Source organism: Hippoglossus hippoglossus, chromosome 20, assembly GCF_009819705.1.
Source record: "Hippoglossus hippoglossus isolate fHipHip1 chromosome 20, fHipHip1.pri, whole genome shotgun sequence".
Taxonomy (NCBI): Eukaryota; Metazoa; Chordata; class Actinopteri; order Pleuronectiformes; family Pleuronectidae; genus Hippoglossus; species Hippoglossus hippoglossus.
Window position 1 is genome coordinate 12856065 of NC_047170.1, and position 27722 is coordinate 12883786.

Consider the following 27722-nt stretch of genomic DNA (forward strand, 5'->3'; position numbering starts at 1 on the left):
TGGTTAATGTGCAACCAAGACGAGCTCGGCTTTGTGCAATATCACCATGTGAACTCTCAGCTTCCGCTTACGTTGCAGCCCCTTAAACTGCAGCAGTGGATTAGGCATTACAGAGCCAGTGGAATTCTTCTTTTTCTCCGTTTTTTTCTTTTGGCACCTAACTTTCCACTTGCACCTCAGATGTGTGGAGTCGGAAGTTGCTGAAATGATCATATTCTCATGATGGAGTCCAGGATTGGATCTAAAAATGAGCAGCCGTGGTCAAAGGTAAGAGAAACTTCAGCCTGTTGACTTGAAGCTGCTGGTTAACAAGAAAGCCAGGTTGGTTACGTAACGTTCTTCAGATTCCGCTGCCAGGGATTGTGTGTGAACTACATGAAAGACAAAGACAGGTGGAATAGAGCCTGATCCATAATTTATACCCTGACTGAAACAATGTTTATAGGTTTTTCACACAGGTTAGAAATGTTTGATGTTCCAGCGGAAAACATGTTTTGAAGATTTCTGGAGGGGGAATAACAGTCTTTATGAGAGAAGTCAGCATTTGCAGTTTGTTTGAGTTCTGATGATCAAATACTCGTGTTCTTGAAGTTTGTCGTTGGCAATAAAAGCAGCTAACCCACAGTTTATTTCTCTCGTATCAGGTGAGCAAATCTTTTCATCTGCAGTGTGTTAATGCATCTCCACCACAGACTTTACATAAAGATGGACAACACGTCTTCACTTCCTCCCACTATCCGGACATTAAGCTAAAATATCGCTGATACAGACGCTGCCATTTTGTCCATTGGGAGACAAAGTCTGCGCAGTGATCGGGGGATGGAGCCGTGGTGGGGAGGTCCTGCCAATACTTGCACTCGATCAATCGCGAGTCAGTTGCTGCTGTCAATCAGGATGTTTCACTTTTAGGAACGATCGGTAAAATGTAAAAAAACAAATAACAAGCAGGAGGATTTATTTTTCAAATAACTGTGTTAAAGACAACTGAAAAAAATCCATAAAACGTTTTCTCAATGCATTTCAAAGTTATATAATGTGGGTGAAAACCATCGACCTTGGATGACGCGTCTCCACCTCCTCCCAATATCCAGAAATGAAGCCAAAATATCCAAAACACAATCGCTGCCATCTTGTGGTGATGACATCATTTGGACCAAGAGACTGAACAGTAGTTGTTTTGTTACACCTGCTTGACCAATCACGAGTCAGCTTAAACTGTCGATAATGATGTTTAACCCTGATTTTATAGCATCAAATCAAAAGCAAACTTACGGTAAAAATTATCACTTACGTACATAAGTGTGATAGGAACGACCTAAAATGTATTTGTCATCCACTTTGACCTTTTAGTTTGATCCATGTCCCATCCACCAACATGGAGGATGCAAGATTTATGACCTACCCTGCACAATCACTACACGTTGGCTTCTCTTTTGGGTCGCAGCCACGTCGTCCATCATTGTGCGGCGTCTCCACAGTCAGCAAACAAGTGTAAACACGAGCTGCCAGCGCATTCTCTGCAGGGAGATTAAACCCCAGAGAGGAAAACCCTCAATAATGTCGAGCGCTGCTCCTCGAGTGTGAGGAGACAGAATGAGAAACGTAACCAGAGAAAGCCTCTGATTCCTTTTCCAATACCACTCGCTGCTCCTTGAGTCCCACTCCCCCACCTGCTAGTTGTTGTGAAATGAATAACTGGTGTCAAGTGGCCTCTGTAATGCCCACTCTGCTGCTGAGGGCTCACTCCAACATAAAAACACAACTCTGGCTAAACCCCCATCAGGACCAGTGGGGCTCCAGTTCATCTCAACCCGGGAAATGTGGATGATTTTCTCCAGCTTCTTGGCTTTGTGAGGCTTTTTGTTTTTGCAAGTCTGTCTCCTGTCATTCAGCCTTAAAGGTTCAGTGTTTAAAATGTAGGGACATCTAGTGGTGAAGTTGCATGTTGCAGCTGAATACCCCTCCCCTCACCCTCCCCTTCCAAACATGAAAGAGAACCTGTGGAAGCCTGCTGTCAAACGTCATAAAAACTCCAAAGGTGTTTAGTTTGTCCATTCTGGGCTACGGTAAAAAACATTGAACTTTCATCTAAATCCTGCACACTGGACCTTTAAGCCAGTATCTCCCCATCACATGTGGTCAGAGGTGGCTGCCTTGTCCGTATCAGAAACAGGAAATTGCAGGTGTGTTCAAACCTGGGTGTGGAGACAAATACATCCAGCCCTCCCCGTGCCACACTCACTCCAGCTTGCACACAGGAGGAAAAGCAAGCGATACTTTATTACATACAGGCATCATCTCACTAAACTACCTCTACAACTTGCAGGAGACGGCCAGGCCTTCACTCCGCCAGACGCAGCACAAGGTGAGATCCACACTGTGACATATTTCCCTTGATTATTTTGATTTTTTTAACATCTCTGTATCTAATTATTTGAAATGAATCACTGCTATTTGGAAAGACCTTTCTTATCATATGTGCTGAAAAATATTGTTCTAAATAGACTTTTTATGTTCTTTTTAAGATGTTTATTTCCTTGTATTAGCTACAGATCAACACATTAGGAGATGATGGACATCAGGAGGTATTTAAAGCTTTAACAAAGCTCACTGTGTGTATGTTCAGTCAATGGACACCGCAGGTTAATTGATGTGGAACCAGTCTTTCTGGTCCCAGTAATAGACTCGATGTTGGTCTTCAGTTTGTCTTTTCAGAAATACTCTTTCATCGGTTTGGACTGGGATCAGATTTCTGAGCAGTTGTTTTCCATTCATAACTGAGTTGCCACCACATATTCCACATTTCTTATTTTAATACAGCTTTTTTCATTAGATAAAAACAGTTACATCTGGTTATTTTATCACAATCACATCAGTTGAGGATCAGAGTCCTGCATTATGAATATAGAGTTGGTTTACTTTGATTTATTATTTTTTTCCAGATAAATAGTGTTATTTTTGGCCATGTACAACCTATTCCTCCATATCTCACCATAAATCTTATTACAACTCAATTTGATTTTACTGAGGAATACTGTCTTCATTGTCCTACATAAAAAGAGAAGAGACATGCCTGCAGGGTGTGGCCCATCCTTTGACCACATAGTTAAAAAACATGTGAAAGGGGAAATGCAAGGACAAATGGTTTCTAGCAAGAGGAAAAAGAAAAATCTATTGTTTTCTTTTAACATTCACGTTAAAAAAAATCGACTGTAAAGTTGATCAAGTTTATATTTATCTTACTCCCTTAAAGTGTGTGCACAATATTAAACATAATGTGAGTAATAACTAACACCACTTAGCTTAAATTCAGTGTGCATCGTCAATTACATTTTTTATAAATACAGAAATTGATTAGATGGATATTATCATTGATCATTAATATTATTGAAACGAAATTGAGTTAATACAGAATAGTACTGAACAGTTAGGACAGATAAAGCATAGATTATACATTATTATAACATAAGTACTTTGCATGATACATGTCAGCTGTATAATGTATATGAGAGAAATTTAAAGCAAGGATAATTGTATACAAAGCAAACAGCTTTTGAAGGCAAATTAAAAATCAAAAGTTATTGTGGCGAGCATTAGCTAATGTCCTACTACTGTTACATATCCCCGGGTCCTAAGTTAACTCGTCTTTAAGGGTTAACTCTTAGTACAACATTCTTAAGATAACATTTTTTCATTATGACTCTACCCGAGCAAGCCCAGTTATTTTATTTAAATCTTAAATCTTTGTCTCTGTTTGCTTTGTGTGTGTGTGTCACATCTTTATCTGATTTCATGAATAGCGGAGCCTTGATAGTATTAATAAAAGGTGTGTTCACCATCCTGGTCGAGCACATTTCACCTGATCTGGCTCACCTCACCTTATGCCACCCCCTGCCATTAATCAATCCTGAGTTAGACACGTTATTCCTACACAGAGATGATTAGACTCTGAGGCACGGAGCGCGCATGAGCCATGAAGAGTTTGTTTATTTCTCTGGAGAATAACTGCAACCACAGCCCCCCCCCCCAGCTATTTGATGAATATATCATGTATGCATACAGCCAGCTCCACTGAGCCTGTATGTTGGGCTCAATATCTGGTGAAAGTGTATTTGCATGTTGTTTCTGATATGTGAGTCAGAGGCAGTTTAAGTACCAATGATTGTTTAACTTGCATGTTGCCATGGCGCCAATGTGAAGCTCATTTGGGGGATGTGTTTTTTCCGCTGACAGTGATGCAAACAGTTAAAAATGTTTCACAATTTGAGATAGAAAACTCTCAAGGATGAGTAATGAAGAGGAGGATGTCTCCTGTTTTATTCTTTCATTCGAGTACTTCGGAGGAGTTTCAATTAAATTTGTTTTCTAATGAAGGAGCATCCTCCAGCTCAGGCTCCAGTGTGATAACCTTTTCAAAATGATGTCAGCAAAAAAAACTGAGCGAAAAAACAGAACTAAAAGAGAGCGAACATGAACTCTCTGTTTTATAGTTTGAATAACAATGAACCGGAGCCCTCGGCAAGCAGCCATCACGAGGAAACTTCCATGTAGCACCTTTAAAAAAAGAGTTAATTTGCGAAAATACTAAAAAGTTGTGGACTGAAAGTATAAAGTGGCTCAAAGTAGGAATAGTCAAGTAAAGATACAAAAACCTGCACTATTGTACTTAAAGATCACAATGATGTTTAAAGTACTCATGTAAATCCACACTTTCGCTCCTTATATCTTGTTGTGTGATTCAGACCCATGTAAATATGTATACAGCGTCCAGTTGTGTTTCTTTTTGTATGTACAGAACAAATACAAACGCCATTGTTCTTTTCTTTGTGTTTGTTTCAGTCCAGCAGAATGATGAATGAAGACAATCAAACCACGTTTAGAAATGTCAGTCGAAAGCCAGGCCTGCAGATATGGACCATCAACGTGAGTCAGGCCCAGAACAAACACGCAGCCCACGTTACTGTGAATGTTGACTCACTCGGGCTCTACGTTAAGTAGGGTGTGTCGCCAAATGGTATTTCTGTGTAAGATTTCCTAATGTTTAATGTGTTGTTGTTGTTGTTGTGCAGAACATGCAGATGGTGCCGGTTCCATCCCAAGCCTTTGGTAACTTCTTCGAGGGAGACTGTTACATTATTCTATACGTGAGTTGACTCATCTCCCAAGAGGCTCAACAATAATTAAAGCGTGACTTATGCACGCCTGGATGGCATGTGTGTTACATCTGTGTCTCCCTTTGTGTTTTTCACCAGACGAGCGTGAACAAGGGCTCGGGCCAGTCTGCTGACATCCACTACTGGATAGGGAACTCCTCCTCTCAGGACGAGCAAGGTGCGGCCGCCATCTACGTCACCCAGCTGGACGAGTACCTGGGCGGGAGTCCGGTGCAGCACAGGGAGGTGCAGGGCAGCGAGTCGCCACGGTTCAGGGGCTACTTCAAGAATGGCCTCATGTGAGTCAAAGTAAAGAGAAGGAGTGTCTCTCTCTCACACACACACACTAAGGCTGTAATCTCCCTGAGACATGGTTTACAACACTAATCCCCCGTTTGAGTTCACTATGACACAAATTACACTTGTTTTGTTGAGGCTTAGTGAAGAAAAACACAATTATCTCTGGTCCAGTGTGTTTCAACCTTCAACTTCACATGGCGCTTTGGATTCACAGCAATGTAACATGGAGGTTAATCTAAAAATTAACCACCAAGGTGATTTGGCGTTCACATTTGCTCATGTGTGGGCATTTTATTACAGTTGAACTTTGCTCATGCACAGTGTGCTGATCTCTCCACAGCTACAAGAAGGGCGGAGTGGCCTCGGGTTTTAACCACGTCGACACAAACGCCTACAACGTCCTGCGATTGCTGCACGTCAAGGGGAGGAAGCACGTCACAGCGAGGGAGGTATGACAGTGGAGGCCTCACACAGTTACAACACATTACAAGTGGCGCTGGATCTCGCTCATAAAGAAATTAAGGCGTGCTTGTTGATATATCTATGTGTTAATGACCAGAGAAGAATATTTGATCAATATTTTCCTATGTTAACAGCATTCGCTTCTCTCTGAACTTTTTTATGCTTTGTCTATTTGAATAGAGGGAAATTGCTTGATAACCATCCGTCATGTTGAAGTTTCTGTGTATATGTGCAGGTGGAGGTGTCGTGGAACAGCTTCAACAATGGTGACATATTTCTCCTGGATATGGGGAAGGCCATCGTGCAGTGGAACGGCCCCCAGAGCAACAGGAGAGAAAAGCTCAAGGTAAAGTCGTAAAAGTACAGCCAATACACAGATTGCAACATGTTGACTGATGTATTAACATTCAAGCAACAAGGACGAGGTGGATAACAAATCATTATGTTTTGAGAGTTTAATACTGCTATAATATTGTGTTGTAAAAAGGAGTCGTGATCCCTATAAATCAATTTTAAACATGCATATTATGGAAATGCTCCAGGAAAGTAAAACTAAGTCAGAATATGTCCAGTACTTGACTAAATGTGCTTAGTTTATATTTACTTTGCAGAGCCACAGAGTCACAAGTTCAAGTGGACGTATAAAAACTTAGAGGTTCTCTGTGGTGCCCCTTTGGAATCACCAAAACTCAGTATATACTTGACTACAGGCCATAGATGTTATATAAAGATGGACGATGCGTGTCCACTTCCTTCCACTATCAAGAAATGAAGCCAAAATATCCTGGATACCAATGCCGCCATCTCGGGCATGAGTTTCAGCTGTCAATCATGAAGTTTCACCCTGTTTTTATATCGTCAAATAACAAAGTAAAACCAAACTTACCAGAAAAAATAGGCAACCTATTCTTCATCTTCTCTGCTCTCTCTCTCTTTACAGGCAATGTTGTTGGCTCAGGACATCCGTGACAGGGAGCGAGGGGGTCGTGCTCAGATCGGTGTGGTGGAGGGAGAAGATGAGCGAGACTCCCCGGAGCTGATGAAGGTCATGACGGCGGTGCTCGGCCAGAGAAGCGGGCAGCTGAAGGACGCAATGTCTGACGACAAACCTGATGGGGTGCAGAACACCAGCGTCAGGCTGTACCAGTGAGGACTCTTTCTTCATCCCATTGCAACGCTGCCACAATAACAATAGTGGGACTGTTGTTTACTGTTTTCTTTCTTGTTTCTCTCCTCAGTGTTTTTGACAATAGCGGGAATATGGTGGTTCAAGAAGTGGCCACGCAACCTCTAACACAGGACCTGCTGCACTCCTCAGTAATCAGCCTCTAACATGTTCCTCAGACGCTGATACATAGAGCACTGGGTTCTGTCTCTTTCTATCGCTCACTGTTTCTTCTTGTCGTGCTTTCAGGACTGTTACATCGCGGATCAGGGCGGCTCCAGTGTGATGGTGTGGAAAGGCAAACAGGCCTCAAAGGAGGAGCGACGAGAAGCTCTGAACAGGGCTCTGGTGAGTTCACTGAATGAAATGTACTTCAGGAACAAAACCTGACAACCCATAATCATTTAATACGATATAATAATGATTCTGCCCGTCAGGACCTTTGATATATCTTGTTTTGACTTTTGATTTATTCATTGTGAAGATTCTGTTTTTGAATTAGTGGAATTTAGATTTTCAAGTTTGGTCGTGTGGTTGTCTGTTCAGCTTTTAGTTTTGTATAGTTGGAATTTTATGTTTGCATTTTGGACTTGTCACTTCGTGTTTTACTTTGAAGCTTTATTTCCTCTTTTCCTTATTTCCTCTTTCCCTACTTCCTCCTCACTTCCTGTCTTTGTCTGGTTTCCTGCACCTTCCCTCATGTGTCTCACCTGACTTCAACTATCCCTGCCCCCGTTGTGTCCTCCCTGCTCCCCACTCTTCTCCCGTCAGTTCGATTCTTAACTTTGGATATCCACTTTTTCTGCTTTGTTCCTTTGTTTTCTGTCGTTTGTTTGACTTTGAACTTTTGTTTTGTCAACGTCTTGAAAGATGAACTTTGTCCGATCCACATTTCTACCAGGGCTACATCAAGGCCAAGAACTACCCACCCAGCACCAGAGTGGAGGTGATGAGCGAGGGGGGAGAGTCAGCCATATTCAAGCACTTGTTCAAATCCTGGATAGATAAAGGACAAACCCAGGGTCTGGGTTCCACCTACAGCCAGGGGAAGATAGGTAACCTTCACCAAACCGCTGCTTATTCACATCTGGCTCTGAGATCTCATACACACGTGTAATGCCTCGTAGGTTTAGGTTGGAACCAATCATTCATCCTGTTTCTTTTCATAATAACTGAGTTTGTAGTCATAATTGCTCTTAGTTTTTCATTATTCTCACTGTTCTAACAATTGGTTTTAATTTTACATTTGCCCTTCACACAGAGTTTTTCAACTTTGTCTAAATGTCTCATTTAAACTTGTGTCCTAACAGCCAAGGTCGAGCAAGTGAAGTTTGACGTGATGCAGCTTCATGCGCGTCCTGAACTGGCAGCACAGCAGCGAATGGTGGACGATGCATCTGGTGAGGTGAAGGTGAGTAAACAAAACAAAAACCCACAGAGCAGATTCACGACTGACTTCAGTGTCACATTCCTTGAAATGTCCCTGTCTTCATCAGGTGTGGCGCATCGAGAACTTGGAGCTGGCCGAAGTCAATCCAAGCACGTACGGCCAGTTCTACGGTGGCGACTGCTACCTGGTGTTATACACATACCAAATATCGGGCCAGCAGCAGTACTTACTCTACATGTGGCAGGTCGGCATCATCACAAACACGTTTACACTTTCATTTAGAATAAAGATATGAGTAAGATCTATACACAGATTTGATGTCTTGCACCAGGGCCGACACGCCACTAAAGATGAGATCACAGCCTGTGCCTACCAGGCGGTCAATGTTGATAACAAATACAATGGAGCCCCGGTCCAGGTCAGGGTGGTGATGGGAAAGGAGCCTCGCCACTTCCTGGCTATTTTCAAAGGCAAACTCATCCTCTTTGAGGTAGGATTTTTCACACTGAACATATTACGTGTTGTGTAACAGATGCTCAGACACAATAAAGGTCTATATCTTGGTTGTGTGTGTGAAGTTATAGTCGACGTCTGGAGGAGTTATTGTAATATGATAAACAAGTAAATCTGACATGGTTAGAATAATGCACCACCTAACCAAAATAACAATTAAACGCATGCTGCAAACAATTAATTTGTGATATTTGTGTCTTTGCGTGTATTTTATTCTATGTATGTGTGGCCACAGGGTGGCACAGGGCGGCCAGGTGTGGTAAACCCTGACCCCGCTGCCAGGCTGTTCCAGGTAAGAGGAACTAATGAGTTCAACACCAAGGCAACAGAAGTGCTGGCGAGGGCGTCGTCTCTAAACACCAATGACGTGTTCCTGCTGAGGACGGATCAGATGTGCTACCTGTGGTATGGAAAGGTCAGTGTTTGTTTCTTGTGAAGTTAAGTGTGAGCATTATTTTCATTTTTTTCATTTTGACACTAATCTGTGTCTGTCTGACGTCCGGCTCAATCCGTGCGCAGGGCTGCAGTGGGGATGAGAGGGTGATGGGGAGAGCCATGTCTGATGTGCTGTCCAAGCAGGACAAGCAGGTGGTGATGGAGGGCCAGGAGCCAGCTGAATTCTGGGTAGCTCTGGGAGGAAAGGCCCCCTACGCCACTGACAAGAGGTAAACACAGACCACAGCTACATCACAACTTCGAAGCAGGTTTTTGGACTCTTCATATAATTTTTGTTCTTTATTATTTTAAATCAGTCAGAAAATAACCTATAAATAATGAACTCTCTCTCTAATGAGCCCTTTAATTATGTTTTTTAATCATTAATAAGCTTACATTTTAATACCCATGGATTATTTTTATATCAAGGTTAGAGGGATATGCCCGATGTCAATGAAATAAAACATACACGCCCACGCACACATATAAACAGAGCAGATGACACAGTTATTATGATGGAAAAGCTCTGTGTTATTTCAGACTGCAGAAGGAGGAGCCTCCTCACAGTCCCCGCCTGTTTGAATGCTCCAATCAGACGGGTCAGTTCAGGATGACCGAGGTGGACGACTTCGCCCAGTGTGACCTGGACGAGGAGGACTCGATGCTGCTGGACACCTGGGAGGAGGTGAGAGGTCAAAGGGCCTCAATCAGACTGTGGGTTGATTGTGGGAACTGGAGAATGATCTGTAACGTTTATAATAACAAGCAGGAGGATTTATTTGCCAAATTACTGTGTATAGAACGACAGAAAATATAAATAATACAGATTCTGGATGCCTTTTACATTTTTTAAGTGCAAACCATACTGTGAATAAAGATGGACGACATGATAGCTCCCCAAAAGTAAACTGTCTCGATCACCCTGTGGTCACTAGGCTGCAGTATATGTCATAAATCCCACCTCCTCCATGTTAGCAGATGGAAAATAGACCAAACAAAATTTCAAAGTATACATCAAATCATCAGACTCTGGCTCCAAATGCACAAGATGGCTCCGTTCATATTAGGGATATTTTGGCTTAATTTCTCGATAGTTGGAGGAAGTGGAGACGCGTCGTCCATCTTTATATACCGTCTATGCCAGGCTAGTTGTCCCCCACCTGTTTACACTCTTTATGCTAAGCTAAGCTAACCTGGCTGCTGGCTCTAGCATCATTTAGCAGACTGGTACAAGAGCGCTGACAATCTTTGTTTAAAAAAATATATATTTAAGATGAAGTGTAAGTTTCTTTCTTGTCGTCACATATTTTCTTCCAACGGTTTGATGAAATGTCTCCATTTCTTATTTCCTTCCTCCGTCTCACCTCAGATTTTCTTGTGGGTTGGAAACTTAGCCAACCAGCACGAGACCAAAGAGGCGTGGACCTGTGCGCAGGAATACCTGAGGACCCACCCTGCGGACCGTGATCCCGACACACCCGTCCTCTTTGTCAAACAGGGATATGAGCCACCCACCTTCACCGGCTGGTTCAATGCATGGGATCCTCATAAGTGGAGCGTGAGTTCATTAGTCTCTCTGATCGCAGAGGGAGGCGCCCGAGTACCATTAATAGACTAATAAAGCCCTATCAAAGCATTGCTAATCACTATTGATGTCATTTATGGTGGACGAGCGTCATGCCGCCACATGTGCATGGTTTTATGGATTGTTTGAAGATGAAGTCGACCCTGCATGCTCACTAATTTTCAGCCCTGACTCACTTGATCTTCTCCACAGGGAGGCAACTCCTATGAGGAGATGAAAAAAAAGCTGTGTGATCCAGCATCTCTCTCACAGATCACTGTAGTAAGTGATTGACTGACTCTAATCCCAACTCGAATTTACAGAATGTACTAATATCACCCATGTATTAATGACTCATGTCTCCAGTGCAATCACATTAATCTGTGTATGTTTACTCTTTTGATGTTTTCTCCCAAATTTCACATTTAAATTCACCCAAAAATTGGATTTCACAAGCTCACCTCTGTCGCAGGACCTGAAGAACTCTTTCCTGAATAAGAGTCCTGTGAGCGGGGGTGGTTACGGGGCTCCGGGGGGTCCTGCGAGCTCCCCTCCGCCCTACAGGATCCAGGGAGGTGATCTGTCACCCAGACCTTCAACTCCCACCAGCCCATCCATCCAGAGAGGCCAGTCCCCCTCCTCTGGCTACTCTCCATCGTTGTCCCGAGCTGGCGGCAGCGTGTCCCCCTCTGCTGGAGGCTCTGGGACGTATCTGGACCCTGAGCTCCTCCTCAACAAGTCTCCCAGTGAGCTGCCGCAGGGAGTGGACCCCGGCCTGAGAGAGGTTGGTGCAGCCTCATTCCAACAAGTCAAACGCAGCAGTTGTTTTTGTAGATTTTCTTCTCACTGCAGAATACTGAGGTTACAACCAATCAAAACACTAACATCTCATAACTTTATTTTGGTTTTGAGTCAGACAGCCTCTCTTCATCTCCAGTGTGACCTAAATGCTGAAGTTTATCTGTGTCTGAGAGTTCTGACTCACCAAGAGACAAAATCACCACAGAGAAAGACGCATCATTACAAACACACAAAACAAATGCAAAAAAGTACAATGAAACACAAAACCACAAAGAGAAGAGAAATGATAAGACATGCGAGACGAGTATAAAGGGACATAAAAAAATAGAATGGAAACAACAGCAAAGAGATATAAAATTACCAAAAGATGTGCAAATTGCAAACAAAGAAAAAAGACAACCGCACAGACATAACAATGACCAAGAGGACACAATAAAAGACGACAAGAAGACACAAAACAACCACAAAAAGAAGAAAAACTACAGCAAAGAGACACAAAATTTCCCAAAAGACACACACAATAACTACAAGGACATTCAAAATGACCACAAAGACACAAAAATAACTTATGAGAAACAAAATGACCACAAAGCAAAGAGAAATGAAATACACCTCAAACCCTTTCATAGTTTAATTAGCCTCACGTTTGATTCTGGATGTCTGTCCCCCACGTGAGGAGATGTGGGGTCTTCAACATGCACAGAGGCCTTTTCTGTCATGATGAGAGTGATGGAAGTTGTGCACGCTGATGTGGTGACCGTGTCTGTACAGTAGGTGTCAGCCTCTGTGTTTCTGTGCTCTGATTGCAGGACTATCTGTCCGATGTGGATTTTGAGAATCTGCTGGGGACGAACCGCTCAGACTTCAAGCGTCTGCCCAAGTGGAGGCAGAGCGACTTAAAGAAAAAATCAGGACTTTTCTGAGAAAGAGGAGAAAATATGTTTTTGAAACCCGTCTCACAGGACTGATGGAGGCCACAGTGATTTCACCTGAATATGTTGTGTTAACGTGAAGATATTTTAAACCAAAGTTCTAGTGATTAAAACTGCTGCATACAAATATATATATGGCTTCAAGTGATTGTTATTCAAATCAGTAATTTCATGGATGTGACTTTGATTAATTTATATAAAGATTCTTCAGAATGACCATGCTTTATACTTTTATCTTTATTATAAATGTTTGAATATGATCAGGTTTTCTCACCATGTTACTGTCTTCTGCTGTTTCTGAATCACCTAAATTATGAATAAAATACACAAAAACTTTAAATCCGAGACCATCAGTTTTATTTGAGATCTAGTGCAAATGCGGGTGAGATAATGAATACACTGACAGTCAGAGATTTTTCATGGGGCTAAAACAGCTCTGGTACATGAGGGGATACAAAAATACAAATGAACGTGTGATTTTTAAAATACTTGATGATTAGAGATCAATATGTCCGGAGCAGATTTATGTATCACACGGTAAATACCCTCTTCATACCAACAGTCAAAAAGAGGAAGTTAAGAAGCATTTAGTCCTTTTAGAAAGAAATATTAATCACACTGATAAAAGAACAGTTCCCTTTGACATACTGCTGCCACAGACTCCAGAGGCCGACATCACTGTCGAAATAAATCTGAGATAATTTAGATAAAGATTTGTCCTCAAGTTCTGTATAAAACTCTCTAAGTTGATCGCTTGTTGTGTTGCTCTACAAAACACTGTTTCCATGATTTACGGCCTGTACGAATGACGGGAAATATGAAGTCTCACACATCACTCTTTCATCAATTAATACCATCATATTATATATATATATAATAATAATAATAATAAACAAATTCATGTCTTTCTTTAAATTATTTCCTTCACTGCTCTTTCATTCACATTTTCATTCATTCTCCCTTTCCTCTCAAATATTTATACAGCTTAAATTACACAATAACAGGAAAAATGTTACAGACAGTTGGGTGTCCGCCGCTTTTACTTGGAGGACAAAAAAAAAAGCTGTTCCTGGCGCGAAGCTTGTCTTTCCACATGCGAGTCTACGCGGCGTCCGTGAGCATGAGATGCACAAACAGTCCGGCGGAGCAAATGACGTTGCCTCTCTTGGTGAACAGCGGGACGTGGCGGTAGCCTGGGGGAGAAACAGGGACGTGAGTTTTAGCTTTGTCATTAAAATTAGAGTTTGATGTCAACAGGATGACATAGGAAGATGCAGAGATGTTGAACTGAAGAAACGCATTTACTTTGAATTAAGACATCTACTGTTTAATGCTCTTAGATAAAAGATAAGAGGGTGGGATAAGATAAGAGGAGCATAGACTGTATATAAACGCAACTAATCACGAGTCAGTCTAATTGTCAATCATGACAAATTTACTACTTATTAAACAAATAAAACTAACTCATTAAAACCAAGTTCATCAGACACATGAACACCTGCTTTGAGAAAAAATGATTCCACGTGTACTTTGACTTTTCCGCTTTTTTTAGTCCATGTCCCATCCGCTAACATGGAGAAAACAGGTTTTGTGAACTATACTGCTGCCAGGGAGCGCTTCAGACACTTTGGCTTCACTTTTGGTGAGCTGTCAGTTCGTCCATCTTCATATACAGTCAATGGTAATGAGTGACTATTCAAGTCGTAGAGAGGGCTGGTCACGTTATGTATTCACGTTGTACTTCCTTGTCTGTTAAATACCCCAAAAAAACTAATTCTAGTCATTGTAGTCTGGAATTTAACATGTGATCATGCACCGGTCTCCGTCACTGCTCTTTCTTCAACATCTGGACACAATAAAACACGTCTGAACTCGACTTTTTTTTTTTTTACCGTTCTGCACACTGGTGATCGGTAGACAGTACTGCCCGATGAGATCATTCTGGGATGTTGAGTCATAGTCCTCCACCACAAACTGCAGCATGGCCAGATCTGGCACTTGGATGTTAAACTGAAAGCTTTCGTTCCACATGGGGTTGAAACCTGCAGGGATGGATTGGTGGATTAGGATTTTGTGTATGGAAAAATTCAGTGTATATTTGTATGTAAAGTGTGAGTCTGTTACGCTCACCATTGTTGTCAATGTAGTGTGTCTCCTTGCTGGCGCAGTCTGCCGGAACACCGAAGATCTCCACTCTGACCAGAGGGTCCACAATGGATTTGTGTTTGTCCTTGTTGAGTTTGGGTAACTGCTGAGCTGAGATGACCTGTTGTATTGAGACACGAAACACAAACACACAAAAATGTACCTTTTGAAGTAGTTTGCCCCATGATCCAGCAGAGGGTGCTCACTATCAGTTAGGTTTTTTTTCTCCGTTAATGGAGGGTGCTAGCAAGCAAAGTCATCCTGAGGGGACAATCAAGACAGTGTATGGACGTATTTTCTGTTGTGCACCATAAACCCCAAAATAATGAACAAGGGTAAAGTTGCGTTCACACCAAACACAATGCGGGTTAATCAAATTGATAAAAAAAATGTGAAAAAAGTTACATACGAATACATTTGAATGAATTACCATGTCATCTCAAATTCGATTAAACAAAATCAGTTTCTCGCTGCTCAACTGATTCACAGGTGGTGGTGATGTGCCAGGAAACTTAACAACAATCTAAACAATGTGGCTTTCAAACATTTAAAATATCACTTATGCAAATGGTTTATGAGTATTCAATGTTTTGATCGGCCTCGGATATATATGCAAAGTAACACTGGACGTAAACAGATCTTTTTGTTTGAAAGAAAACACCAATGTTTCAGGTTTAACCACAAATCGCTCTCACCATGACGTGAAAGGTCTTCTTCTTTAGCCAGGGCCCTTTGATCAGCGTGTTGGGGTCAAACTGAGAGGACAAACTTCTCTGGAATTCAGGTTTCAGGACGTAGCCGCAAAGCCCGTTCTGCAGAAACCGTCCCTGGTTTATGTGCATCTCCTTTGAGGTATTCTGGAAGTTTAACGCCACTAAAGAAACACGTCAGAGAGAGAAAAAAAGAAGTGATGTCACTAGTCCACTTAGTATCAGTGACAGGTTATCTGCGTGTAGTGATGCGACTGTACCGATCTGGCAGCCAACGTTCCACATGGGCACAGGGTTGTAGTTGGAGGAGTCAGTTCTGGAGCCTGCCGGGTAGATCCTGCTGAGTTTGTCCATGTTGTGATGCATGAAGGCAGTAGCTACGAGGACACATTAAAACACTGTTGCTTTAACACACACAACAACGTCTGTGCATGAGAAGTCATGATCGGGTTTGTCGTCAGAAGCTGTTTTCAGACGTTTCATGTGTGAAATAACGTGTCAGTTCGATGCAGCGTTTACCTGAGGAATCAGCCAGGTTGAACGCTTTACTCTCCTTTAAGGACGACATCTCATAGAAGGCCTGGTTGTCTTTGGCGTGCTCGAAGCCGTTAAAATGGACGCTCTTACAGTAGATGACGATGTCTGAGAGCTCTTTGGCAAGTTTGATCTTTGATTTCTGGAAAGGACAAAAGACGGCAGCTCAAGTTCTGCACTTTTTACACGCAACATGATTTCTAAAACAAAATATGACTGGTTTGCTTTGCACTTAACACACCTTTGATTTGGCTTTTTGTCCGTCGTTCTCCTTACAATCTGCCGCCTCATCCTCCTCAGACACAGTGTCTTCTTCTATGGTGCTGGTGTTGGTGAAGGCAGTGTCCAGCTTGTTCATTCGTTTTCCCTTGACGAGGAACTTGCCCTTCAGCTCCTGCACTCAGACACACAGATTTTTTTTATGTGTTGTTGTGAAATTTCTACGTACACAATTCAAGATACTGTGCAGTATAACAGCACGTCCCAGCTAAATGCAGTAAATCATATTGTTATTTCACAATGACAAAAAGCAGGAACACTGGTGATTGCTCCTCACACCCTCTGATGGAAAGGAAAATGTTGTGTAATGCAAAGATCATAATTTCCTCTGAGGCTGACAGAGCCACAAGCATTCATCCCATGGGTGTTTTAAACATGAGTGCACACAAGGGCTTTGGTATGCAACTGAAAACTGACTTGACATTCTAGCACTCTCCCTCCTTGCTTTGTGTCTCTCCTTGTTGAAAATCTTTTTTGAAATCATCCTGTAGCGTTTTTTTAGAGAGACGTATGTCCTCGCTGTCAAAGCTGATGAACAAAATGAGTGTTAAAGAGGAAGCACATGGGGAAAAGAGGAATGAGACATTATAAATAGAACGAGAAGCACTGAATAACAGAGTAACAAGAATTACCGCCCTGCAGTTTCAGTCGGCACGCATTTTTTTTACAGAATCAAAAGAACTCATAGTGACGTTTGGCCTGTGACCACCAAATTCGAATCAGTTCATCCTTGAGTCTGACTGAAGATTTGTACCAGATTTGAACAAATTCCATCAGGGTGTTTTTGAGATATTAATGGGACGGACAGATGGATGGACAACTTCCCTTATTAAAGAAGACATTCTCTAACGAAGAGTCAAGTCTCACAGTCAGATCTGCTCTCAAAGCACTAAATGAGAAATGAAAAACTCATCGTGGTTTATTTGGTGCTCACATAATGAGATGGGCTTTACTTTAATCTAATCAGCTTTCTTTCCCAGACAAATCTAATAGTCAAGTTAAAGTAAACAGGAAAGTGGAAAAAAAAGATGGCACAGCGGCTCATTAAGTTAAGAGGTGGAATTTTTAAGTGTGGTCTTCCGTTGGTGTTTATAGAGCAAGGCTCTAAAGTGTCTCTCTGAGTCACGGTAATGGCCACGCACCTCAGGTGAGGGGAAGTTGGTGGGCATGGTGCTGCGCAGAGGCTTTGTGACCAAAGCGTCGCCCAGGATGGAGATCAAGTGATGGGCCATGAGCTTCTGTTGGTCCGGGGTGCAGTGGTTCTCCAGGGACAGGATCACTGGGTAGTCAGAGGTCTGGAAGACAAAGTGAAGTGTGAAGGTGCAGCTTACGGCCTGATGAACCCTGACCCACAGGTGAATACAATATCTCTCATACTTTGAAGGCGTAGTCTTTGATCGCTTTGATGACGTCTCTGAAGATAACTTTGGACGTGAGCGTGTAGCCGTGATAAATAACAGGCTCTCCGTTAGCCCCGTCCCAGCAATCCAGCTCCACACAGCGGCAGCTCTTCATGAGAGCTCTGCAAGAAAGGAAAACCGTCATGATCGCCTACACACAACGGAGATTAACCTCTTTACAATACAGACACGTGTCCAGGAACGCAGGAATGTCCACCAAACCAAATTGGCTCTGAACACAAAACTTCAAAATGGACATTCACTAACCAATGTGTGCCACTTGGTTAAAATATGATTTGAAATTGCATTCTGCGATGGTATTTTGAGTATTTTTGTTCTTAAGTTCAGTTCCTGGTTAACATGATGGCCTATATCTGTTATAGGTATCATGTTATGTACGAGGTAAAAGTAGTTACTTGATGTAGGCCTCCGTGCTGCTGGGTCCTTTCAGTTGGTCTTCCATCAGGTATGTGTTGTGTGAGGACGAGATGTAATAATGGTTGAGCGGCTGGCTCATGTCCTGGTACACATGCTTGTGGGCTGGATTGAGGATGGATCCCTCCTCCAGGTGCAGGTACATCAGGAAACCGTCTTTTGTCATGTGCTTGTTCTGTTTCGCTGGTGAACAGACGGACGTGATATGAAGACAATACGTTCAACGTGAACCACACATCAGAGTCAGGGCTGACTGGGTTTTAAACCTACCTGTTCCATCCACCTCGTATTTCTCGATCAGCTTGAATGCGTCCTCCATGGTCGCCTGCTCCCTCTGCTCATGCCGCAGGAAGTTCAGCAGGTCTTTGGCACTCATCTCACCCTCGGTTTGAGCGCAGTTCCTATAAATCACATCAATCTCCTCCCGTTGCGTGAGTAGGTCGTAGAAGTGCTTGATCTCGGAGCCTTCAAGCGATCCTGAATTGGACTTGTCACACGTCTATGCAACATGAGACATTATGAGGCAATCAATCAACCAGATGACTTGATTTTAACTCTGATAAACCCAGAGAGGTAAATAAATTGTTGAGAGAGACTCACCTTGAAAATTTCCTCTGCGTAAATGTCGTCAACTTCAACGTTGACCTGTCGCAGAAAGTGCTTCAGCTCCTTGAGGTTCATCTTGCTGTCTTCATTCTTGTCTGCTTTCCGCATGCAGTTGATGATCCAGCTGTTATTTAGATGTAAGGATTTGGTTCTAACAAAGTACAAAACTCTGTAACACCTGGAAGTGCAAAAGGTACTAAGCAACTCCTCCTTAACATTTCACACAAATCTATTCAACATATTTCCCATTCGAAATACTTCTCCAAGGATACTGCTCGCTCTTCTCCTGGCGGCTGAGGTTGCGCAGGTTGCTGATGATCTTGGTCAGTCCGCTGACCCACTGTTTCGCCTCCGGCCCGCTGAGCGCCATCAGGTCAAGGTTTCTCTTGCGACCCTTGAAGATGATGGAGAAGCACCGCTCCTCCTCACTGGGGTCGGTGTGTTTATTAAGCCCCTCAGACTGTCGGCCCATGCGCACTGAATCAATGTCGTCAATGGAGACTGTTTGGAGAGGGGAAAGGAAAAGGGAATTATTGGAAATTTGGAGACATCACGAGAGGTTGGTTTAAGAACACTTATTTGCTGTGTCTCAATTCGGGGGCCGCATCCTCCGGAAGCCGCAGAAGAACAATTACGGTAATCTATTCAATTGTTCTTGTGTAATCTTGCTGACAAACAAACAAACACTCATGGGTGAGAACATAACCTTCTTGGATAACAAAGCTTTATTTCTTGCAATTCAGCAAGCAGTTGAACTCAAGGCTTCCAGACTTTTTTCTCACAATTGCCTGAGTGATACTTGTCCTTGGTTTTCAGTGTGATATCTAGGCACGACCATGAAGTAGCTGTCAGTCCCAGCGGCACCTTGAAGAGCAACATGACCGTCTGTCCTCAGCCAAGACAGTATCTTGTAGCAGCAGACGTTTTGTTCTCATGACCACGACAGCACCAGAAACCGTGTTTACATCTTATCAACAGGAAGTGTGTGGTAGCTCAGTTCTGTGGCCTTCATTCACACGGGCCATGACGGCAACGGATATCGATGTCCACACGCAGACACCAAACACATTACATAACACTGGGTAGAGACAGAATTTTGTTAACCACAAACTGAACTGAGCAATGTTTTTTCTGTCTGCTGAGCACAACCCAACAAACATTCCATGGAGATTTCATGTCTGCACATAACAACATCCTCTCTTGATCCCATTGCCTCACACACAGGTAACACATGCACGTCGAAAACATTGTGATCGACATTACAGGGGCTAAAAATATTTTTGTTTTATCAGACGCCCGCACAGAGACAACAAAACCTGAAGGTCTCTGCACACACAGCCTGTTTTTAACCCACAATCAGGGGCCAGCTCTATTGTTGAGTGGCTTAATGTACGGAAGAGTGTGCGTGACCATAGATGATGTAATCACGCTAAATGGCAACAGCTGCCCCGCTAACAAAACACCACAAAGACTAAAGGCTTAGCGCAGAGGCCCTGTATTGTAGCCGGGCTACACTGTCAAAACAAAACCTTGAAATTGCTCACCTAAACATGTTTTTGAAATAAAATGAACAAATGTAATCTAATTGCATTATAAATTACAATTATTTGATTCAACTAACTTAATTTGTTGTGTCAAGTTGGCCCAAATACTGAAACAGGAATTGTATTTGTTGAATTAAAGTTGAGCGAGGGGTGTTGTTTTGCCAGACACTTAACAAAGACCCAAAAAAACTATTTGAGCCTTTAATTTGTGGGAAAGAATCTTTCATTTGGACCAACGCATTTAAGTCAGGTCAAGTTTAGATCAGGGTCTCCCAGCAGTTTTTGCAGAGGTTTTCACAAAAACAGGGAAAACAGAACCATTCTGTCAGGGTTTTATAATTTAATCCATCTTTAAGGTTCTCCTGAGGTGAAGTATGACGTCCTAAAGGTGAGTGTGAGGGGCTTGTTGATCTTATTAGAACAATTAAATGCAGCTATCAGTCCATCATCGTCGATCCCCAGCTAGCTCAATTCCACATGCCTTGCCTCCTCCATCAGAGTGAATACCGAATAACCGAGGAAACGTGGCATATAAAAGCGCTGTGTTGTAATGTAAAGCATGACTAGTAATGCATTTTTCAAAGAAGCAATTTGAAACATCTTGGGGAAATCCTGGAACTGGACGGCAAATTCTTGCAGTTGCTGCCTACAATTTCCAGATTTTACAATTGATTATTTGAAAGATAAATGATCTGAATAAAAGATAACCACATTTCTTCAAAGTTGCAAAATCTAGTGCAGTAAATTGCCTTGAATTGTTTGCTTTCCCCTACTTCCTTTTTTGCAACGCACAATCAGTGTTTCCAGCCTTCGCGTCCCGAGGTGAGAGAGTCTGATCAAGAGCAGCCTTTGTTCTCGTGAGAATCAGAGACTATCTTGGGGCAGAATTAATCTGAAGGTCAGACTACTTGAAGAGAAAAACACAACAGTGACAGGGGGGCGAAACACACCCAAGGCTTGAGGATGAAAACACTCAGCTGACTGCTGGATGAACTAAATACCTCGAACGCACTCAGCAGAAGGGGGGTGTTTGTTCAATCTGAGCGTGCGCGTTGTCCTCCACCACTGTGGAGGAGTTTCAGGAGTTTTAAAATTTGGAGCCGTTTCAGAGAATCCCATCTGGAGAGGCCGACCGCAGTGTCCGAGACATGTCGACCGTGTCACGCAGGCATTGCTTGAATACCACACCAAACTTCACACAAAGAGATTATTGTGTTCAGCCCGACAAAGTTTGCGCTGCTGTTTCTAAAACTCTTTTTCCGTAAAGGAAACTCTGCAGCGAGGAGACGGATTTCCACTGTAGTTATTTAGCCATGTCAGTGTGGGTACAAATAACTTGACCTCCAGGTTAATATTCAACTCTGGCTTCACAGTTATAGACTCATTAATCGCAGTGAGAAATTACCCAAATAAAGGCACGTAAAAAAAATGAAGCAATAACCACCTACTTATCTTATCTGTCGACTTGTTTGAGCACGATTATTTTCAGTCAAATTCTGATCTGCTAACTCTGCTGATACTATTCATGTTGGACAAGAGTTTTCAGCAATCGTCTGCTCTGTGACAAACCACAGTGATATAATGAAGGTGTCCCGGGAGATATATGTGCCGTCTTTATGGTGGCGTGTCTGACATTTACCTCGTCTGACCCCGACAGTTTATACACAAGTGTGTGTGTAAAATGTCTGTCCACGAGTGTGGGAAAAAAAGACAGGGTCAATAAAACACAGCCCTTGGGGCTTATGAGAATAGAAATACATGTGCCTTGGTATAACTGATTGTATCAGGGCTTGGTGACAGAAGTAGAAACAATCCAAAATATTAATTGTTATTGATTCTCATCTTATTCATATTCCTCGGGCAAAATGATTGAATATTATATTGTTTTGGTATTAATAAATAAAAGTCTGTTATCATAGTGGCATTGTCACAGAGAGATTTTAAATGTTATCCAGCACTGCATGTAGGCCCAGATTTAAAGAGCTGTCGTTTTCAGACATGAACTCTGGAAAATTGCTCCCGGTGAATTTTCCTGCTGTATGATCTCACTCGGACATTTTACCAGGGGGCTGGCAGGACAAGTTTCGGAAAATGTCCAAAGCTACTGACTCGGACATTTTTACAGGTTTTACGGTATGAAACCCTCTATTCTCACATTCCTGATTCGGGGAAACTAATAAGAAATGACAAGACATGAACAAAATGGTGGAAAACAGGAATAGAAATGAAGGAAGAAACCTCAGTCAAAGCAATAAAGGAGGGCTCAATCTTCAAATGCCATGTCCTGTATATCATATAGAATTACAATGTGGAAAAACAGACGACAAGATTTCATAAACAGTCTCGAACTCACTGATAAAAGGTTAAACTCATATTATATAACTTTGTGTTTTGCTTCTATTGACACACTCTGCTTCAGTGAAGCAGAGCAGCAGATGAATCTCAAACGAAAGGTGGTAAAAAACAATCCCCTCCTCCCCCACTGTCGTACCTTATGTTACATCACTTGAACTGATTGCTAGTTGCCTGTTTCCGTAAACAGGGAAATACCCGTGAACGTAAGGCCCATACCTACGCAAATGTGGTCATGTCAGGTCATGTGTGTGTGTGTGTGTGTGTGTGTTTAAGGCTCAGGCTGTTTACAACGTTATTGGGCCTGGGAGCCACAGCCGTCGCTGGGATGGGAGGGAAATCCGAGCTGCCCGAGGCCCAGAGGCGTATATACATTCACACCCTTACAAAGAATCACTGGACCAGAAATCACAGGAACACAGGAACACAGGATCTCTCTCTCTCACACACACACTAAGACACACACACACAACATGGAAAAACATACAGTCAAGATTCACATTAGTATTTTCCAGCCTGTCTTTGTCCACACCACATTATCTGTGTGAGGTTGTTTCCTTTCCACGACCTCTCATACGCCTTTTTCAGACATGAACGATGGAAAATGTTGGGTCGGAACAGCTGACTCACACGGTTACGTTCTCACATGCAGCCTCTCCGGAACATTTCAGGAGAATGTTCAAAGTTCAGTGCATGTCTGAGAGCAGCTACATACTGTATTCTCCACTACCAGTGAGATTTGAGGGCCATGTTGTGCTGTCAGAAGTAAAATGAACTTCTCCCATTTTGTGCATTATGTAATTTGAAACCCGTTGCTCGGACACACACACAAATACACATGCAGAGGACGACACTCACATGTCTGATTCTTCTTGAACATTTTATGGGACTCGTGCCACAGGGTCTTGCAGTCCTCTTGCAGTCGGAAGAAGCGGATCTTCTTCCAGTTGGTCGAGCGAATCTTGACCAGGGTCCCGCCGAGCAGCAGGAAGTGGAGATCCGCATCTCCCTCCAGACCTGCGGGAGCGGGGAGGGAAAAATGATGATGTGGGGATATTTTGCATTGTTCTTAATATGAACCTGTAAAAGAGGAAAACCAACCCTTGACTCGCCTTGAGCCATTCACCTGCAAGCCAACTAATGTCCTCTATCCCTCCTGTCATCTCCCTACAACTGTCCAACCAGAAGCCCTTCATGGGACGCCCCAAACTTTGTGCTCCATTTTCATCCCCACCACCAGTGTCACGGCTCTATAGTCTCCTTCATATCCAAAGCCCCTAATTCACAGAACTGCTTCCATGGTGTTCCAATGTCCACGCCAAAGTCTATTCCTGTTGTTGACAATACATTTCATTTCATTCAATTTCATTTACTCATTTGTTTCTACTGATAAAAAAATAATTGTATTATATATAGATAGCTGAAATACTTTGCCTCCCAGTTGAGCTTCAGCCCAATCACAGTGTTAGTGGTTTATCATTCCGGTGAATTAGCTGATTGTGATCTGGAGTGGGTGCGTGCACGTCTGCTGAGAGACTGATTCATAATTCATGCACGACGCTGTGTGAGGCCACAGTCGAGTTCCAAGGACAACGGCTGCATTGCTGTTGTTTACTTGTATTTGTTTTCCATCTGTGTGTGTGTGTGTGTGTGGGTGGGACTGAAATGAGCTGAAATGAATACAGAGCTCTTTCAAACAGATGTTATCAGATGTTATGATTCGTCCTCTCAGCAAGCAAAGGCCAACTGGGGATAAATGCATTATCTCATTGGGGACTGTCTCAGGATTGTGGGCAGAGACATGGCATTCCAGACTTTCTATTTGTTTCCAAGTTGCACCACAAACCCTCAGAGGCTGTTTATGAGTCTCTGCATACAGGCAGAGGAGGGAAGTCCAGAGATTCAGCACCGCCTCTTCTCAGTCAGGCTCTCTGCCCTTTTGCTGGCACTAGTTGTTTTTCCTGTAATCTCCATTTTCATGTCATCCAAGAGAAAGTTTTTCACTGCCTCTCGGGACAAGAGAGCAGCCACGAACACGTTAATGATTTCTTACACTTCCCAAATCATAAATGTGAGTCACACTGAAGGGAGTTTGTGACAATCACGTGACTGTTCTCTTTTCTTTTTTCTTTTTTTGCAGGGTAATCACTTTGAGATTCAAGGGCTGGATACCTGAGGCAGGTCAGGACAAGAAAATGGCCAGAACCAGACTAAAATAACAGGGAGCTGATGGCTTGGAGGAAAATGAGGGTTCATCACAGAGGGAAGGAGAGTCAGAGTCCTGTGTTTGGTTCGAGGTTGGAACATGACACTCTGTCCTCTCTGTGAAGATACATCACGAAACTGTGCTGGTGCTGTGCGTAAAACCAACCGAAGCGAGAGAAAGGAGGGTCCCTCTCTCTGTTTGTGAAGCTTTCTGTGACTTTTTAAACGCCCTCCTGTGTGTGTCCCTTTATCTGAGAAGACTCCGAGTTTTCATCATGGTAGTAAAGGAAAGAATGCAGCGCTGCAGGGAACGAGGAAGAAAACAAACTTCAAAGATTTACGCATAGTTTACATTTGCTTCATGGAGTCGGGATTACGATCTTGGAGAAGTTAGCGGAACATTGATTGCATGTGTGTGGACTTGAATAATAATAAATAAATAATCCGCGTTTACACACACGGACACATCTGATCGGCACCTCTGGACTCACCTATGCGCCTTCCATTGTCCTGCGCAACCTTCTTCACCTTCTCCTGGAAAACCAGCTCCTCTGAGGCTGTCCTCCTGGGACGTTTATTTAGACAAGACATTACTGACGACTGACTTTTGTACTTTTTTTAAACTAAACCCAGCCGCCGTTTAGCTCAGTGTAGAAGAGAACCAGGCACCACGTAGTCCCCCTCCAGCTCCACAGGGCGGGTCTAAACTCATCCACTGCTCTGTTATAGCCGCTATTCGCTGCGGTGGCTCCTGTTCAGCTGTGCACACCCTCTCAAAGACTTTTAACTCTCTATATAAAGATCTGTCCGGTGATATATTATTATAATCTTATTGATAATAAAACTCTCTCCTCTGATTGGCTCAGCCACAGAATGATTCAACTTATTTTATTATTTTATTAGTATAGTTCCAGTGGAAGCTTTACTCATATGAAGATTTCCTGTTGTTTGTCATTAGATAATCTAATAACATTATGGCTTTAATTAGACTATAGGCTGCATGCTGCATTCTGCTGGTATCACATGCACCAAGTCATGGAGCCAAATCCATTGTTTTGTTGATTTTAAAAAGAATAAATTATGAACTGAAAAGGAAAAGGTCAATGCTAAACTGAAAGGTCAAGTTTTGATCTTGATGTTGAAAAATGCAAAGCAGTGTATTCAAGCAAAAATTAAGGATACAAAAAAGACAAATGTAAAAAAAAAAGTCTGGTAATATAGTCTGAAGATAAATTCTTATCCATGTTAGAACATGTTAATGTCTCTGGGCTGTGCTCCTCTGATTGGGCCCAGCCAATGTATTTTACTATCTAAATATCTTAGTCCCAGCCGCAGGCTCCGTGATGATTTCCTGTGGTTTATAAGAAAATCTAATTATACATCAGGCTACATTATGACTTTAAATAGACAATAGGCTGCATGTTGCAATTTGCTGCTGTCATGTGCACCAACTTATGGAGCGAAATCCTTGTCAATTGTTTTGTTTGAAATGGGGACATTAAGTCAAATATCTTGAAAGTCATCTGTCAGGATGTTTGCTGAGCATCTAAAAAGGATGTGATGTATAATGATGTTGCAGCATTACCCAGCATAACAGTCACATGACAATAGAGTTGTTTTTTAAGGAATGGGTTGATCGCCAATAGAAATCCAATAAACATATTTCTTAATTTTAAAACTGAAAGTGTTCAAAATAAAAATCATTTCAGGAGAAGTTTTCTTTAATTTAAATAACATTTTGATTCAATTGTACATTTTTTTTTTACTTTCATAAGAATTTGAGATTTTAGTCGTTTTTCACTTTCAGATTCAGATCTTATTTTTCCTGCATATTTTTTGACTTTCAATTTTTTTCTGTCTTTCAACTAATGTTTGTATAGCTGACTTTCCTTCATGGCCTCAGCCACTCTTTATTTTTCCACACTCCATTAGTAATGGTATTTAGCTTATCTAATACATCTTATTGACTCCTGAGAGCTGTGAAACATACATCATAATAAGAAAAACAGAAGAATGCAAACTTGTTTTAATTGTTTAACCTTATCAAAAACACAAATAAAACTAAAATGTTTTAGTTTGTTTAAATGTAGTTTATAAAACGACTTCACCTTATCATTTAAAATCTGTATGAGTCACTGATGAGGAGCACAAGCCCTTGTGTTGTGACATCAACATACTTAATCCTGCTCATGTATGTAACATGATATTTTCCTGGCAACAGATATGTCACCAAACAAACCAAGACATTGCGCCCCCTCCCCACAACCTTGTTACTTACGATAAAGGAAAAAGCAGCACAGGGACATAAAACTAATTCCTTAACAAAACCACAAATAGTACATAAAGTCTGTCATGGTTTTAAAAAAAGTATTTTTCTAATACATTATGTATAAATGAGTTCTCACTCCAGCCCAGAAACGACACCCCAGGACACAGAGAACAGCAGGTGAGCTCTTGGATATACAGTAGATGCAGTAGTAGTAAATCTGGAGGTCACCACTCACCATATTTACCAGCTGTGCCATTTGCCTCCATTGTGCTGTCAGTCAAAATAAGCCACCGTGCACTGGGATAAAGTCTCTTCCAGTTTACTCTCACTTGTTATACGACAGGATTTATCGCAGCCACCATGAAGCTCGTCTGTTCGTCCAGTGCAGGGAAAATTCCAGCGTGCTTGTGTGTGTGTTTCCCCCTCGGAGCCGACCCACACAGTGTGCAGTTAGTGCCAGCCCATCAGACTCCTATGCTCCCTGAGCCCACACCCACTGCAACACAGGTCCGACCAGTCCAACAATGT

The 27722-nt window shown here is 42.3% G+C and overlaps 2 protein-coding genes across 4 annotated transcripts; one reads left to right on the forward strand and one right to left on the reverse strand.

The window, feature by feature from the left end:
- Positions 1-62: 62 nt before the first annotated feature.
- vill (villin-like) lies at positions 63-13777 on the forward strand. 2 transcript variants are annotated; one of them, XM_034572107.1, is made up of 21 exons: positions 63-267; positions 2327-2365; positions 4840-4923; positions 5070-5144; positions 5253-5452; positions 5794-5902; positions 6151-6261; positions 6856-7061; positions 7154-7232; positions 7330-7428; positions 7982-8135; positions 8391-8491; positions 8577-8714; positions 8802-8960; positions 9219-9398; positions 9503-9648; positions 9959-10103; positions 10788-10976; positions 11196-11264; positions 11455-11766; positions 12593-13777. In XM_034572107.1, the coding sequence occupies exons 1-21, from the start codon at positions 220-222 to the stop codon at positions 12704-12706; spliced, it is 2757 nt and encodes a 918-aa protein (XP_034427998.1). In that variant the 5' UTR covers positions 63-219; the 3' UTR covers positions 12707-13777. The 2 variants fall into 2 exon arrangements, with proteins under 2 accessions (XP_034427998.1, XP_034427999.1); XM_034572108.1 differs by lacking the exon at positions 11196-11264.
- plcd1a (phospholipase C, delta 1a) lies at positions 13059-27644 on the reverse strand. 2 transcript variants are annotated; one of them, XM_034572110.1, is made up of 15 exons: positions 27430-27644; positions 23579-23737; positions 19097-19325; positions 18819-18948; positions 18489-18717; positions 18200-18401; positions 17761-17905; positions 17526-17678; positions 16346-16498; positions 16090-16246; positions 15831-15947; positions 15556-15734; positions 14846-14981; positions 14608-14757; positions 13059-13908 (listed from the first exon to the last, which is right to left on the reverse strand). In XM_034572110.1, exons 1-15 carry the CDS (start codon positions 27458-27460, stop codon positions 13817-13819), a joined length of 2262 nt encoding a protein of 753 aa, XP_034428001.1. In that variant the 5' UTR covers positions 27461-27644; the 3' UTR covers positions 13059-13816. The 2 variants fall into 2 exon arrangements, with proteins under 2 accessions (XP_034428001.1, XP_034428000.1); XM_034572109.1 differs by lacking the exon at positions 27430-27644 and adding an exon at positions 25417-25619.
- Positions 27645-27722: the final 78 nt, after the last annotated feature.

Coding starts and splice junctions, on each gene's coding strand:
- vill (XM_034572107.1), top strand. CDS start 220: ATGATGGAGTCCAGGATTGGATCTAAAAATGAGCAGCCGTGGTCAAAG. Junction 5,453..5,793: donor TACTTCAAGAATGGCCTCAT/GTGAGTCAAAGT, acceptor ATCTCTCCACAG/CTACAAGAAGGGCGGAGTGG. Junction 7,233..7,329: donor AGGACCTGCTGCACTCCTCA/GTAATCAGCCTC, acceptor TCGTGCTTTCAG/GACTGTTACATCGCGGATCA.
- plcd1a (XM_034572109.1), bottom strand. CDS start 25,516: ATGTCTTGTCTAAATAAACGTCCCAGGAGGACAGCCTCAGAGGAGCTG. Junction 18,402..18,488: donor ATACGAGGTGGATGGAACAG/GTAGGTTTAAAA, acceptor TCTGTTCACCAG/CGAAACAGAACAAGCACATG. Junction 15,948..16,089: donor CAACCTGGCTGATTCCTCAG/GTAAACGCTGCA, acceptor GTGTCCTCGTAG/CTACTGCCTTCATGCATCAC.